General features: G+C 43.0%; 1 protein-coding gene across 1 annotated transcript; it reads right to left on the reverse strand.

Annotated features, from left to right (window-relative positions):
- Positions 1-236: 236 nt before the first annotated feature.
- TRIM39 (tripartite motif containing 39) lies at positions 237-15,813 on the reverse strand. Its single transcript, XM_020974171.2, has 10 exons — positions 15,464-15,813; positions 14,674-14,757; positions 12,919-13,115; positions 8,484-8,719; positions 7,777-8,236; positions 6,550-6,645; positions 5,191-5,421; positions 2,405-2,427; positions 1,786-1,901; positions 237-1,276 (listed from the first exon to the last, which is right to left on the reverse strand). Exons 5-10 carry the CDS (start codon positions 8,227-8,229, stop codon positions 729-731), a joined length of 1,467 nt encoding a protein of 488 aa, XP_020829830.1. The 5' UTR covers positions 8,230-8,236; positions 8,484-8,719; positions 12,919-13,115; positions 14,674-14,757; positions 15,464-15,813; the 3' UTR covers positions 237-728.
- Between the last annotated feature and the right edge of the window lie 486 nt (positions 15,814-16,299).

Genomic DNA, 16,299 nt, shown 5'->3' on the forward strand with positions numbered 1-16,299 from the left:
ACAGTGGAATGCCTAAGACAGGATGACTCCATGAAAGCTGGAGGAGGTATTTTTGTTCCTTTTCTTCCTCTCTACCTCATCTGGCTAGGGTAAAGTAGCAACCAGAAGAGACTCATTTTCTGTTCTTTCCTGTGGCTGGAACCTCTGGCTCCTCTTCAAACACCTTTTCTAACTTTTCTTTCCCCATTTTCTTTTAGACTTTGCCCCAGACCAACTTTAACACTCTTCTTCCCATGTGACTGACAATTCACCTTTATTTCATTCTAGGGATACAGAGATTATCCTGCTTCCCTCAAAGGAACAAAACTGTCCTGGACATATAGAATCACCCAATGGGTGAGTAGAGGCTTCAGGGTTCTCCACACCTACTTCTGTTTTGGAGGGAAGGAGATCCCCTAAAGTCCTCTTGCAATGAGGAAACTGGTGGAGCACAGTGCAGGCAACCAAGACAGCCTCACGTTCAGTAAACCTCTCCCCCCTCCTCTTCACATAATGGGAAAAGATCAGTCTCCAGATGCGTGATCTTGGAGACTCTCTTCCAGGCCCAGTCTCTTTCCTAGGATAACCTTCCCTCCCACTACCATACCTTCTCCAGAATACAGGACATGAGCCTGATAGTAAGGAAACCTCTAGCAGCAGGACACAGGAAATTAAGAGACACAGTTCCAAATACCTGTCTCCCCTGTCATCATCATTACTTCAACATCCCACCCTGTTCTTTCCCATCATCATTCCCAATCTGTAGGAGGCCGGATGGTAAGAGGTGCTGCATTCTTTCGCCCCGCTCGGATACCCGGGTAGAAGAGTGGCCAGAGTTTTTCAGTGAAGGTATCAGTAAAAGTATAGATGTGGGAGCGGTCAGTGACATTGTAGAAAGACAATGTGCCAGCCTCATAGTCCAGAAAAACACCCACCCGCTTGGGTTTCACTTTTATGCAGAGAGGGGTGAAAGGTGAGGTTGTGGCTGCATATTTGTCCCCATTCCACAGTCGCACCCTCCAGTATCCTGTCTCAGGCAGTGGAGTTAACTCGCCTTTTCTGCTCACAGAGTCCTGGCACACACCTACTGCCCAGTGGGTCTTATCACCCACCTCCACCTCCCAGTAGTGACGACCTGAGGTGAAGCCCTCTGTGGCCAGGACACAGGGGTAAAAGGTAAAGCGCCGAGGTGTATCAGGCAAGTCCCGAAGTCGAGTTTCCACAAACTTGACACTTTTTCGGTCCTCTGATAAGACTAGGTTAGGGTGAGCTGTCTCTGGGTCCAGGATCACATCCGCTGCAGGAAGAAGCCAGAGTAAGGGAGAAGGTGGGAAGGATGCAATGGACCTAACTTTGTAAGGCCTATCTTCTCTAAAATCCCCCAATCACTATATTTGGTTGACTTTTAGTCCTTCATGTTCCATGATGGAGGGAGACTACTATTCTCATCCTAATCCCAATGTGTTCACTTACAGCAAACTCTGGACTATCCAAAAACTAATTGGCTAGGGGGTGATTAATTCAGGTCTTAGCCTTCTCCATTTTTTTGGTTCGCTAAAATCTGCCCCAGTGTGTTGAGAGGGAGAAGGGCAAAGACTGAGGGCCAGAGAGAGGGAAATAGTGAGTTGGGAAGGAGAGAGGACAAGACTGAGGGTATGAGAAAGAGAGAATAAGGGGAGACTGGAGGCCAGTCAAGGGAGGTGGGTGGGTGGGTGAGGAAGGGTTAAGGAGGCAGAGGGGAAAGACCTAAGGAACCTTTCCTCCCTATATATTCTTGCAGCTAGTTCTCTTTTTGGCCCAACTCACCCATCAGCTGTTTAAGGATCTTCCTTAGGGCAAAGTACTGTCGGGGAAAGCTGCTGAAGTTCTTTTCCAGCTCAATGGAGACCGAGGTCACCTCCATGGTCTTCACCTTCTCACATCTGGGAGGGGGTGGGGTGGGAGTGGGGATAAGGGGCCAGATCAAGGAAATGCCCTAGGCAACTGGGCCACAGCTGTCCAAGTCTTCAAAGAGAAGCTGTGATCTCCAGTCCTTCCCATTTCTTGCTCCCTAAACTGTAGCCAAGAATTCCTCTCCTGTTTGATTCTCTCCCTTAATCCAATCTGTTAGGTGGGGAAGGGTGGGAGGGGCAGCACAGGGTCCCCAAATAACCTCTCCTTTCAGAGCTATTGATCCCTTGGTACCCCTTTATTCAATCTCCTCTAAGTCCCATTCCAACTGGTAGATTGAGACAGGATTGAATCTGTCATTGCTCAGCGTTCAGGGAAGTATAAGCAATAAATTGGGAGAAGAAGAGGGTGCTGTCAAGGCCATCCCAATGACCTCATGCTTCTCGTTGCTAGGGACCTTTCTCTCTCACACTAAGGCCCTGTCTGACCTTGATCCCCCCACCACAGGCAGCTGGTCCAAGGAGGAGTCACTTACTTTTCCAGTGTGCTTTTGACATCCTGTAGGAGAGAAGGGAGCAGAATTAATTTCATCTTTTATTTCCTTCCTACTCCTGCTCCACCTTTAGCTCATCCCAGCCCTGAGAGTCCTCCCCAAGGTTGCCAGGTGTGTTGATTCAGGGTCTCCAGAGGGAGTAAAACATTCTAGAACTGGGAGGGACATGGGGATGGAGCCAAGTGTGGAGGGGAAAATTCTGGATGGGGCTCAGAGCCTCACTTGACATGATCCCTTCTTTTATTTGATTTGCAATTTGAGGTTTAACTTTGTTCCTTTAAAATGATTACAGGCAGCTAGGTGGCACAGTGGATAGAGCACCGGCCCTGGATTCAGGAGGACCTGAGTTCAAATCTGGCCTCAGACACATAACATTTATTAGCTGTGTGACCCTGGGCAAGTCACTTAACCCCACTGCCTAGCCAAAAATAAAACAAAATAAAATGAAATAAAATAAAATGATGCTCAGAAATTATTTCCAAATTGTTTAATGTGTGTTTGGATGTGTTTTTCCACAAGGGGGAAGCAGCCTAGCAGAGTGAATAGGAGGTTGGTATTGAAGTTGAGAAGATCTGAGTTCAAGTCCTATATCAGAAGCCCATGAGCTGTGTGACCACCATGAACTTCAGTGTCCAGGCAATTAAGACACAAATCGAGTGTGATATGCACCAGAGGAATGAGTTTCTACACCAGGTCTACACGCACTGGATGACAGACTCAGGACCTAAAAAGATCCTGGCAGGCAAGAGCAGCATTAGGGTGAATCTATTAGGATGAATTCAACAGGGATAAATGCAAAAGTTTCACCCTTAGGATTAAAACCCTTAACTTCACAAGCATATGATGGAGGAAGGCGTATGATCAGACAGTAGTTTGTCAGAAAAAGATTTAAGGGTTTTAGTGGACTGCAAGCTCTCTATGGCACAGCAGGGTATGTGATGTGATAGTCCATAAAGCAAAAATGACTAAGCTGCATTTGGACACAGCTCCCTTGAATATGGAGACGTAGGCCCTTCTGCCCTGGTCAAACCTCACTGGGGTTATTCTGCTCAGTTCTGGGCACTAAGAAGGACACGGATAAGCTGGGGAGAATCTGAAGGGTGGCAACCAGGATGGTGAAGGGCCTTGAGTCCACATCATCTGAGGATTGGCTAAAGGAATGGGAAAAAAAAAACCCTTTGAGTTAAGGAGGTAGTTTAAACACATCATCTCATTTTATAAATGAATGCTTAGAGAGCTAAAGTGTCTAGCCCAAGGTCACAGGCCAGGTGCTGTCAGGATCTGAAATCTGGAGGTGTGACTTGGGAGAACACAATAGCCGTGTTCAAGTATTTAAAAAGCTGTCATGCCAGATGGAAAAGGCAGAACCAGGAGCAACGTGCAAAAGTCACAAAGAGGCAAATTTAATCTTAATGTCAGGAAAAGCTTCCTAACAATTAGATCTAAAAGTGGAATGGACTGCCTCAAGCATGTGTGTATGGTGGGGGGGGGGAGAGAAACTCCCTCTTCTTGGAGGTCCTTCAAGGATATGCTGGATACCAATTTCTCATTATATTGGAATTCCTTTCAGGTTACAGGTTGGATTATATAGCTCCTTTGAGCTCTTCCAACCCTAAAAATCTGAGTTTTCCATACCGATGGGATTACAGATCAGAACCTACCCCAGCCTCCACCCCCAATGACGATCATAACAAAACTGGGAATTCTTGAAAGACAAGGATCTGGTCTAATTCTTTCTTTGTCCTCCAAGTACAGGAGTTTAATATAGGCTTAGTGAGTGGTAGATGGTGAATGAACGAATCATCGATAAGTAGTGATTTTAGATCCCCTTCTACCATCATTTAGGATCATGATATTTTGAAGCTGGAAGTGAACTAAGATTATCTGGTCCAACATCTTCTTTTCTGAAAAAACTGAATCCCTGAGAGGGGGAAGTGATTTGCCCAAGGTTGTAAAGATAGAGGGCAGGCTCAAGAATTTGAATCTAGGTTTTCAGCCTCTGGTTCCAGGGCCCTTTACATTATACTGGACCTTACTATTTTATGAGCATTTAGTGTATAAAGTCCAGTTTTAGTGGGTACAAAAGAACAAGACAGCCTCAACCCTAATGGAGTCCTCAAGCAAATGAGGATGTCAGAACATCCATACTTAAAAGAATATGAAACAATTAAAGTAATATCTGTGAATGAATACTTGTCATTTCTCATTACATTAATCTGTTATTTAAAAAGGGACAAATACATTTTCTATAATGTTGTTAACTGTGCTTAACAGAACTGTTTTCAGAAGCATCACTTTACATATAATTGATAAAAAATTCTCTAAGATTCCTTAAAGCAAATTTATAAGACCTGTGAAGATTTCTGGAGTCTAGTTCCTGATAAAAGGAACTTGTATTGACATAGCACTTTAAAGTTTTACAAAGTGTGCTTTCTTTACAAAAACCCTTTTGTTAAGTAGATAGTTTAAACATATCATTCCATTTCACAAATGAATGCTCAGAGAGCTTAAGTGTCTAGCCCAAGGTCACACAGCCTGGTGCTAAGTCAGGATCTGAAATCAGGTTTCCTCACTTCACCAAGCAAACAATTTTGAAAGCCTGGAGAGGTTCATGAATGAGGCAAAAAAAAAGCCAAGACTAGAATCAGTCTCAAAACCCAATCCAATGCTCCACTACACCAAGCCATCCCAAGTGGACAGTTATTTACAGGGTCTGATCTTAGACGTGTAGAAAGCTGGAGGTGAGGAGGGTGAAGAGGAAGTCACACCTTGAGCATCTCGAAACCTGACTGTAGGCACTTGCCCTCTATCTCAGCAGCAAGGCGGGCAAGGTCTCGACGCTGCTCCCCAAGCTGGGCAGCATTTTCCCGAAGCCTCTGCAGGATGTCTTGCTCCTCCTCCTCCAGTCGAGACAGTAGAAGCTGTTGCTCTTCTTCTAGCCTTCGATGTAATTCCTCAAACTCCCCTGCAATTTGCTGCCGCCTACTCTCCACCCGACGCTGAGAAAAGAGAAGGCCATGTGTCAATAGGGCCAAGTGGGAATTCTGTAGCTCAACCCCCAAGCCACCACTTAAATGAATTAACACAGGTTAAATCCCATTATAAGGAACTGAAGGATACCCATTTTCATGATAACAGTTTCTTTTGTAATGAGTACATTGCAGGATATAATATTCCAAGCTTATAGAGGTTGAGTTCTACTGGCCTTTGTGTAGGCAGTTGGTAGGGTTATGAGTTAGCAATTGGAAAAAAAAAAGTGCTCAAAACACAGCAAGAGAAAAGGGGAAAACCCCCAAAGCAAATTTTCATTCACTTTCAAGGAGGTGGCATGCACACACCTTCACCCCATCCCTTCACTCCTCCAAGTTCCTATATCTTTCTGAGTCTGCTGTTTGGTTTTGCAGGGTTGTTTGAGAATTTGGGATGTTTGAAGAAGGGAGTTGCTTGAATTCCTCTGCTTAATTTTCCACTCTTCTTCCCCTTTACACTTTTACAGTATATTAGCAAGTGAGATGTTCTCTGTAAGTATAGTTGAGAAATATTTTGCAAACAACACACAATTAAAACTTCTCAGAATAGAGTGACTAAATAGAGTGACAGACTAAAGGAGATATTAGCTTTAGTGGATTAGTGGTAAGGGGGTGGTGAACATCTGAACAGATAAATACAATTTGTGACTTTTAACTATTTTCTTGACTTAAAAGTTTCAAAAATTTAACTGGATTCATTAAAAAAGTTCATTATAATGTTTTAGAATAAAAACCTACATAAAGTAGTTTTAATGTAATATATTAAAGTTAAAAGATATCATGATACTGGCTATAATAAATTTCAAGGCTAAAGGCTCTGTTATTCACCTTAAGTCATTTTTTAAAGAAAGCCATTACTTGTGCATTGCACATAGCAGGTGCTTAGTGGATATTCATTCACTTCATTAACTAGGTTTAGCAACTGCAAAAGCTAAATATACAGTTTGTGAAAATATTTTTTATCATGATAAAGCTTTTATTTTCATAGTATTCTTGTAATGGGATTTGACCTGTAGTAAGTAGCCTTTGGTTATGTCTGTAAGGATCATACCCACAGCACAGCTCTGGTTAAATTCTCTCCCTCCCAAGTGTTTTCACCTTGAGTTCCCCAGGCTTCTTCTCTTCAGATGACTTGCACTGGGTGATCTCCTGCAGTTTCTGCTCCAGAGGCTCCAGACACTTTTGCAGCTTCTCCTGAGATGAAGGGATTGTGAAAGGTGACGGGTGCTGGCTGTCACCATCACCTGCCCAATCCTTCACTCACTCGTCTTCTTTGCTGACTTTCTCAGTTCAACCACTGTATCTCATCACTCTTGAAATAATTTATTTAGCATCCCACCACCAACCCAAGCCTATACACAATTCATACCCAATCTTCTACTTAATGAATCTCACTTATCTAATTGCTGCCCCAAACTCGAAGTCCACCACCAACCTTGTCCATCTCCTATTAAACCAGACAGTGGTTAGGATTCACTGGCCACTACCAATTTTCAGTATTTCCCTTGTCCCCTCCCTCCTAACCCATTTTTCACTCAAGGAGTATATTCCTTCTCCATCTGTCCACTCATCTTATTGTCCATCTGTTTGTCTATTATCAAATATAGTCACTACTCATATGGATTAACTTAAATCTTGTATCTTAGTAATATAAATAATTCAGCAAAGGAGGTGATAAAAATACAACATTTATATATTATTCTCTATTTACTATTAAACATTTTCTTCTGCAGCCCAGAAGGAAACCTTGTAATAAACTCTCCCCTCTCAATAGCAGAAAAATATGCAAACACCAAAAGAAATTAAGGCTGGTGTTACATCAGTCTAAAAGGTATGAAGCTACTTCTCCCCACCCTCAAGGGGGAGAAAGGCAAAAGTCAGTGTGTGTGTGTGTGTGTGTGTGTGTGTGTGTAAGGTAGGGGGTAAGGGGTGGGGAGGAAGGGAGAAGGGGAAGGCCAGATCACTGTCCAGCTTCTCCCAGTCAGAACTTCTCAAAATGTCATTTATTTGCACAAAATACTGTAAATTCCCAGATCAGACACACCGATATTCACACATAAGGCCCCCAAATGTGCTGCAAAGTCAAAAATAAATGATTTTTGGATAATCCTCACCACTGTCTGCTTCCATTCGCGTGGATAATTGAGTTGACTGGACGTACTGAGCGCCCCCCGTGTGTGTAGCTCTGGGAGGTTTACAGAATGTGGACCAGATGCAGTCTTGCCCTCAAGGAGCTTACAATCCTCTACCCAATGGAGTCTCCCATCCTCTGTTGCTCCTCCCTCTTTTTCTCCCCACGTCGGCATCACGCATCAGGTTCCCCACCTTGTACTCCTGTGCAGCATCATCCAGTGGCACGATGGTGTGAGCCCGATGGGCATGGGAGATCTCGCACACCAAGCATACAGGTTCCTGGTCCTCACAGCAAAAGAGGTTAAGGGCTTCATGGTGCTGGGGGCAGAGACTCTCATCTCGGGTCTTTCGCTTGACGGCTTGTAGCTGTTTGGCGATTTCCACCATGTTGCCCAGTTGCCTATTGGGCCGGAGGCTGCGATAACGTGATGTCTTGCGGCACACAGGGCAGGGGAAGTCTCTTTCCAGTTCTTCCCACCAACGGGTAATGCAGGCCCGACAGAAATTGTGCCCACATTCAATGATGACAGGCTCCTTCAGGTACTCCAGGCACACTGAACAGCTTGCCTCTACCTGTAAGTTCTCCAGGGCTGTAGCTGCTGAGGCCGCTGAGGCCCCTGCCTCAATCAGGCCTGTATCTGCCATTATTCACCTGATAGTAGGAAAGAAAAGGAAAGAAGGTGGATTTAGTTTCAATTCTTTGGTGCCCTAGTCCAACAAACAGTCTCATCCCTCATCCCAATATTCCTGTACAATCCTAGGTCTGGATGCCATTAGGTATCCTCATCCAGGCGTTTTCCATATTACCTTGCCCTAGCCTAAACCTTCCATCCCATACCTTTTGGAAAACATATTTACCACAGTCTTTATTTCATTCACCCTGCTCTCAAACTCTGTACCTTTTATTATGTTTTCCTGCTCTGTTTCTTTGGCACATCCCCTCTTCTGTTCTTGGGTTCTTCTATAGATCCCCATTCTCCTCCCACCTCTACATCCCATTGTGCTGGGCAGTAGAAGGGATACAGGGTTTAGATAAGATAGTCCCCTGCTTTCAGAGTATTTTTCTCCTTTGATTCTCCGTGAGGTATGCAGGACATATAGACATTCCCAGCACAATGGTCTGCACATTGAAAGACTATAAATAAACATTACACAAATGCAAAGTATTAGTATAACAGTGTATCTAAATAAAATAGTCCTGTAAAAAAATTTGGTAAAAAAAATTTTTTTTTTGAAGAAAATCAAGTGGTTAGTTCCTCTTTACTATTCCTAGTCTGACACTGATCCTGTGCAGACATAGCAGGTACTTTGGAAAAGTATAAAGTACTCCAAAAGGCAAAGTACAATAATTATCTCATATTCCACACCTTTTCATTTAAGTTATTCCAAAATAAAACATAGCAAATAGGATCATCTATTTTTATAGTTGGAAGGGGTCTTTAGAGACCATCTAGTCTAATTCCTTCATTTACAGATCAGGAAAGTGAAGTCCAAGTGTTAAATGACTTGCCCAAGTTCATATAGGTGATCTTGCAGTGACATAAAACTGACTTAAAAGAGCTATCTTTGCTCGGAATAGCACAGTTCCACTTAATAAACGTACCTCATTCTATTCAATAGGATGTTTGCACAATACTTCACAATACTTTAAAAAATGAAACTTGACTAGGCCAAGTACTTTTTATGGCATTCCAAGTGAGCACCATTCTAATAGCAAATTATTAAGGTTTATTACTTTGAGTATGCTCCCAGTCTTCTCATCCTTTCATTAGTTACTCCTATTAACACTGCTTTACAAAATTATTTCCCCTCCTCAAGTCAGCTGATAAATTACCAGAGTGCATCAATTTGAATTCAACTTATCAACATAACTAAGAAAAATAGTCAACTCTAAGGCATGGGATACCTCTGCTTATTACACTGACATTTACTTCAAGCAGTGGGTTCCAACCTGTAGAGCAGAGTTAAGACAAAGGATCCATATTTCATTACATGACTTAGTATAATAAGTAAGCAAACATACCTTCTGGAGGCTCAATATATTATGTCACATATTTGCATTTATTTTCAAATCTATGTGGATGGATAAAATACAAATTCATTTTAAAAGTTAATAAATTCATAGTAGCCTTTTGTAATAATATATCTTCTCAATCAACAGATAATAGTACAATTGTCATTATATTAAGATTCTAGAATTTTATTCCCCTCAAAATCAAAGCTTGATCTGAATACTAGAAAAGGTTAGAAGCCACTGAAGCTTTGCTGTCAAAAATCATCCCTCCAAAGCCCTTCTCAATTTTACAGGCAAACAAAATTCTTGTTAATTAAATCATTAACTGAAGTTTACTATTACATTATTACTTAGTTCCCAAGACTGAAACCTCCTTGTTATTTTTGACCCTCCTCTCTTTCTTCACTCCTAATTCATAAAGTTACCAAGTCTTGTCACTTTACTTCTGAAATCTTTGCCACTTGTCCTTTCTTTAGTCTCACTGCCCCCACCTAATAGGCCCTCATTACTATGCCCTCTTCACTCCATTGACAATGCCACTTCCCTGATGCAGGCCTCAATCCCTCACATCTGGCCTATTAAATAAAACTGCTGGTTGGCCTTCCTGACTCAAGTCTCTCCCTGCTCCAGTCTATCTTCTACTCAGCTGTCAAAGCGAACTTCCTATAAAATGGAAGTTTGACCCATGTCACCCTCCTCCTCCCCCCATTCAATAAACTCTAGTAGCTCCAAAATAAAATTATAAAATCCTGTTTAGCTTTCAAAGCCCTTCAGATAATCTGGGCCTTTTTTACCTTCCTAGTTGTCTTATATTTTATTCCCTTTCATATACCCTATGATCCAAGGACACCAGCCTCCTTGCCGTTCCTCCATAATAGTCCATCTTTCTGACTCTGAATTTTCATTAGCTGTCCATCTGGATGTTCTCTTCTCTCCAAGTTTCCACCTCGTGGCTTCCTTCAAGTCTCAGTTATGCCATATTCTGTAAGAAGCCATTCCTGGTCCTGCTTAATGCTAGTCTTTCCTGCGTCACTAATAACCTCTACACTCGTCTGATCTCAAACAGCATTGCCGGACGCAGGACAGCCAAGACCTTGGGCAATTCACTTAATCTAGGACTGTTTCCTCATCTGGAAAATAGTAATCTCACTAATTACCTCACAGGGTTGTTGTGAAGAAAGTTCTCTATAAATCTTGAAGCCCTATGTAAGAATTTATTGTTATTATTACATACCCCCTACTAGGCTGAAAACTGAGGGCAGTGGTCAAGTAGTATTTAAACTTGAATCTCTTCTAGCACCTACCTAATACAGTGTCCAACACACAGTAAGGCTTAGTTTTAGGTCAAGTTTATGACACTGTATGTAAAGCTGTATTTATGTGCCAGGAGCAGTGCTGATTAACAAGCTGGCTTGAGGAGGCAGGAAAACCAGGTTTTAAGTCCTACCTTGGACACATAATGGGGGGACCTTTGGAAAATCAATCCACCTCTCAGTGCCCAAGCAACTCCCTAAGACTGAGCTGCACAACAGTTGTTGCTTTGAATTAATAGAGCTTGCTTCACCTAGAATTTCAATATTCTTATACCATCAAAATCAGAGGTCCCAACTAGGAAAGAAAAAATATAGGCACTGGGGCTCCTTACATAACTGGTGTCTTAACAGCACAGTTATACGGGATTTGGAGCATAATTTTATTACTACAAATCAATCAGAACCCATCAAATGAATGAGACATCTGAACTTCATTATGGCATGGTGACCACTACAGCACCAAAGGGGTCGCATTGGAAAAAGTTAAAGAAGCCCTGACCTAGGGGGTCTTAGCTGTTACATGAAGGAAGCACATTCTCTGAACATCCAACCAAAGTGCAAAGGCTTCTGGAAAGAGACTGACCAGAGGCTGTGCTTGCTGAGAATCACCCCATGGTCAGTGAGGCCCATCTCCAGACTGGTCACAGGTGAGGAATTTCTCATTCAGAATAAAACATTAAGATTATCTACTAAGACATGGAAGTGTTCTAATTTTTATGTTTTTCAGAATACCCTCCATGAAAAAATCATTAGCTTATTGAAATATAGAGATATATGATACAAATATATTTGGTTTAACTACTGGTCATGCCTATAAATTATTTGATGACAGGTTCTGTAAAACAGAATACTCCAATTCCTGCTGCTTACAAACATGCCCAAGTCTCCCCCGTTCCTTAAACTTTTACTAGACTCTATACCATCTACTCAAGCTATCATCCATCCTCCTTTTCTCAGCCAAACTCCTAGAAAAGGCTATCTATATATCTTCTTTCCTGACATCATATGAGGAAGACCTACAATACTGGCCACTTTTTGCTTTAAATTCCAAATCAAGAATTTTCTAATGTATTTTAGATACCATATTAAGTCACTAAAATTTTCAGAGCAAGGTAGTGGTGTAGTGAGACCTGTGCTTACTGGCTACTCTTGACACAAAACAGTTCCTCTCCTCTCACCTTACAACCCTAAGCAATGTCTTATAAACACATCACTTATCTGAAATTGCTCTCTTTTGAGTTACTAATGTCCCTCTTCATGTCTAAATTTGATGATTATTTCTTAGTCTTTGACTTTCTTGATCTTTCTGTAGCTTTTGACACTGTTGATCACCTTCTCCTCCTAAATGCTCTCTAGGTTTCTGTCATACCATACTAATGGTTTTACTACTACCTGTGTGACCATTGGGCCTTCCCAATCTCCTTTGCTGTTTATTTATCCATATATTGGCCCTGTGGGTCAAGACTCAAGGTTCTTGTATGGAGCCCTCTCTTTCTCATTTTATACTCTCTTACTTGGTGACATCAACAGCTTCAGATCCCATGGGTTTAATTATCCATGCAGATGACTTGCAGATCTATATCCAGCCCCAGTCCCTCCTGAGATTGTCAAAGTAACATCAACTGACATCTTACAGATAACAAAATTGAGGCTTATAAATTAAATTAAACTCATGGAACACAATTAGTAACATAAGAGATTTTAAAAAAAAGGATTTAGATTCAGGTCTCCTAAGTTCTACTACAAGTATCAGAAAGAGGATCTCAGAAGCTACATTTCCTCTTCTCCGCAGAACCAGGACTTCAGATCTGTCTGCCCTACAAGGCTTGTACTCTTCATACTGGGCCTTTCCAAGCATTATCATTATCAATACCCAAAACTGTATAAACATTTTATTGAAAGAATTAAAGGAGGCATACCTCCCCATAAAAATTCTGTGATACATACAAAATGAACATTTTCCTCTCTACTCTAGGACATACCAAATTGTCAACTTCTACCACTCACCTGTATCTACTATTTTTCCCCATCCTCCAACTTGTCCCAATCATTCTTCTCTCCTAGAGTTGCTCTTCATCTTTCTTCTAGGACTATTCCTCACCAATTTTTTCATACACCTCCTCATGGGTCATTCATCCCCCACTCTTTCACAGGACTTGAATTGGGATGAGGATGGATGCCACCCTGCTTCTTTTCAGGAAGGCCTGATAGATAAAAGCCAGCAAAAAGTAACATGATGTTAAAAGGTGTGCACTTTGCCCCTCTGTTCTAACTGAAATGATTTACAAAGTGCTCCATTGCTCTTTGGGTACATTTTGTCTGAACATGCTCCTGATACTGGGGATCTATTCATCTTGGTGCACACATTTAAAGTGTTGCAAATATGTGGCAGCCACGTTCAATAGCGACAACGGTAATGCCTAGTGGGCCCAAGGAAATCACCCTTTGAAAACAAGAAAGGTTGTCAAACATACTCCCAATTAGTTAGCAGTGATTAGAGATTTTTTTAACATGGATCACCCCAGCACATTCCAGAAACATATTCTATTTCGTTCCATCATATCTATCAAAAAGTATTTATTGTCTACTATGTGCTGCCACAAATTGTGCTAAGCAGTAAGGATTTCAAAAAAAAAAAAGAAAAATACCACTAACTCATTCTGCCTTTATCCTTCATCCAAATTCTGTAACTACCTCAAGTCCATACTCCCTTATACCTAATTCATAGCTTACTGCCAAAAACTATCTACAGAGGTCTCTACTAAATACAATCCACTGGCCAAAATATCTTTCTTCCATTAGGTCAACAATAATGTAAACAAAATCTGCCAACAAATCATCTCAAAGCAGAGTGATTTTAATGATCAATCTTTGCAGTGTGGAAGAGATAAGGAAAACACCTCCCTTCTCTCTCTAAAAAAGTGGGAGACTATAGGAATGGAACATTGCATACCTGTTCAGAAGTGTCAGTCATTATGTTGGTTTGCTTAATTGGTTTTCTTTGTTGCAAGGTAGGGTTTAGGGGGAAAATAACTGACACAAAATCTGTTTAAAAAAAAAACGCAACTTCATCCAGTCCAATCTCTAATCAACAGAAGAGTTTCCACCCTTCATGACTATAAAAATATAACGCTCAACCTCTAACAAATCCTATACTCACTTTTTACTTTCTTCCCGACCTATAGGGGGAACACACATCCTCTCTATCCCATATCACAGGTCTTTTTTTTATGCTTTAACACCAGGGAAACTCTAAATGGCCCAAAGAGAACAAAAGACTTGTGTGACCAGCAAACAAACTGTCTAACATTATACCTTCTCCTGACTCATTTTCTCTAGCTATTATTAGATCCTGATTTTTTTTTGGGGGGGGGAGAAGGGAAACAGAGGATAAGCAATAGTACAGTATCTCAATGCATAATGAGGCTTAGAAATAAAAGGATGATAAAGGAAGATGGGATTCTTTAGACATTCTATATCTATTAGTAGAACCAATTCCCAATGGGGGAAACTAGCATTCATTTTTTTTTCATCCCCAGAACCTAAGATAATATATTTGGGATTAATAAGTATGTATTGATTTGCACTATAGTTCCCTGTGAATGGAGGATAAGTTAGCAACAGGCCATTTCTATGTCATCCTTTCCTCATCAACCAGGAGATTAATTACGTTTTTACATTTTTCTACCTGTAAGGAACCCAGCTCTAAGACCTTCTCTTGCCATGTTCATAAAACATCTAAAAGCTGAGAAGTTTACTCACCTGGGGAAGAGCTGTAGTCTCTGTAGCTTAGGAGCCAAGACTGAACAGGGCATTAGGATGGGAAAAGGGAAGGACCACCCAGCCCTGAAGGAAGAAAGGGAAAGAAGGAAAACAGTCAGATATTTGGAGGGGGAAGGGTCTATGGAGGGAGCCAAAGCCAAAACCTTGTTCCTACAGATACTGACTCTGTGGGTGGTGAAACAAATTCTCTTCCCTCTCTGAAAGTGTCAGTGGTTGAAGGGCAAACTTTGTGGGAACCCCATTCTGCTTCTCCCCATCTTTGGGGGGCCCTAACTTTACCATTCTTTTCTTCCAAGCATTTACCCCAACTCTGTCCCCAGTACACCCTTAGTTCCTCTCTCCAGCTCTGCCTAACGTGACTTCGCGGGAAGGGAGAAGGATAACAAGGCCTGTGGCTGGCAGGAAGAGTGATTGTGACTCCAAAAGGAGGCATGAGCAGAGTATCTTGGACTGTTGTGATGGAGTGGAGAATGTCTATGACATCATGAAGTTAGGTAAACAGGAGGATGATGAGGATCATAAAGAAAGTACGGCAGAAGGGAGATGGTAAGGCAATGTAGCTAGACAACGCTGGACGCCCTGACATCACCAGGGCAGAGGTGACGTTGGCACCAGCCCCCCAAGCAGGAGGAGGAAGGCGATTGTTACGTGCTGGGGGTGGCAGTGACGTAGTAACAGGGCGCGGGGACGCTGGAGCGCAGGGCTGAAGCTGGCCAGGGAGAAAAGGGTAGCAGAAGTCGGAGGGGGTTGGGAAGGTATTCCCACTTACCTCCCCCAGGTCCAGATCCGGGGGTCCGGGGGACCGGAGCCGCCGAGGCCACTGCCTCCTCCTCCAGCCCCCGAAAGATACACACAATACACACCGGAAGCGGAATCTACGCTCCACGAGTCCCACCCCGGGCTGAAGCCTCGGTGCCCACAGCCGGCTGGGGGGAGGAGCCCGTGATGCCATCGCCAACACGCCGTGGGTACAAACTAGGCTCAACCCCGATCAGCTGGGGCGAGAAGGGATTAAGGAAAGGCAGGTGTGGGCCGTCGTGTTGTTCGCGCCCAAGGGACCCGCGAGGCCATCGCGCAAAGGGCGGAAGGAGAGGGGGGCGTTGGGGACGCACGCCTGCGCACAGGCCACAAGAGCTGGTAAAGTCTCCGAGAGGGGTGGTGTTGGCCAGGGTGGGGGTGGGGCCTTGGAGCGCAGGCGCCCCGGAGCCACCTGAGGCCACCGAGAAGCGGGCGCGGGCTAGAGTGGCCGTGGTGACGGGTGTTAAGCCCAGGTGGCCGCAGGCGCCCTCTTCAGCTGGCCTGGGGACTGGGGCGAGGTGAGTCTGAATCTTCTGATGGGAAGGCTGAACCACCACACCCCTCCCTATCCCCATGTTCTGGGCCTGGGAAGCCAACCTAGAGGGAAGCTTAGGGCAGAACCCCTGGCGGTACGGTGGCCGGCCGTGCCCATTTCTCCTCGCGCCCGTGGAGGGGAAGGTTTATCAAAATCAAAACTAAAATGGGAATTACAGTACTAGTTCAACTGATCTATCTGTCCCCACGAAAAACGTTTTTACTTAAAGTGCTATGTGAATGTGAGCTACTCTTACATAGCATTCCCTCTTT

The sequence above is a fragment of the Phascolarctos cinereus genome, unplaced genomic scaffold (genome assembly GCF_003287225.1).
Source record: "Phascolarctos cinereus isolate Bilbo 61053 unplaced genomic scaffold, phaCin_HiC Scaffold_5;HRSCAF=322, whole genome shotgun sequence".
Lineage (NCBI taxonomy): Eukaryota > Metazoa > Chordata > Mammalia > Diprotodontia > Phascolarctidae > Phascolarctos > Phascolarctos cinereus.

What these genes read in the sequence shown, in the direction of transcription:
- TRIM39 (XM_020974171.2), bottom strand. Translation starts at nt 8,229, where the DNA reads ATGGCAGATACAGGCCTGATTGAGGCAGGGGCCTCAGCGGCCTCAGCA. An exon ending in CAGGTTTCGAGATGCTCAAG is followed by an intron (nt 2,428 to 5,190) that starts GTGTGACTTCCT and finishes TCTCTCCTACAG; the next exon opens with GATGTCAAAAGCACACTGGA. An exon ending in GTCAAAAGCACACTGGAAAA is followed by an intron (nt 1,902 to 2,404) that starts GTAAGTGACTCC and finishes ACCCCCTCCCAG; the next exon opens with ATGTGAGAAGGTGAAGACCA.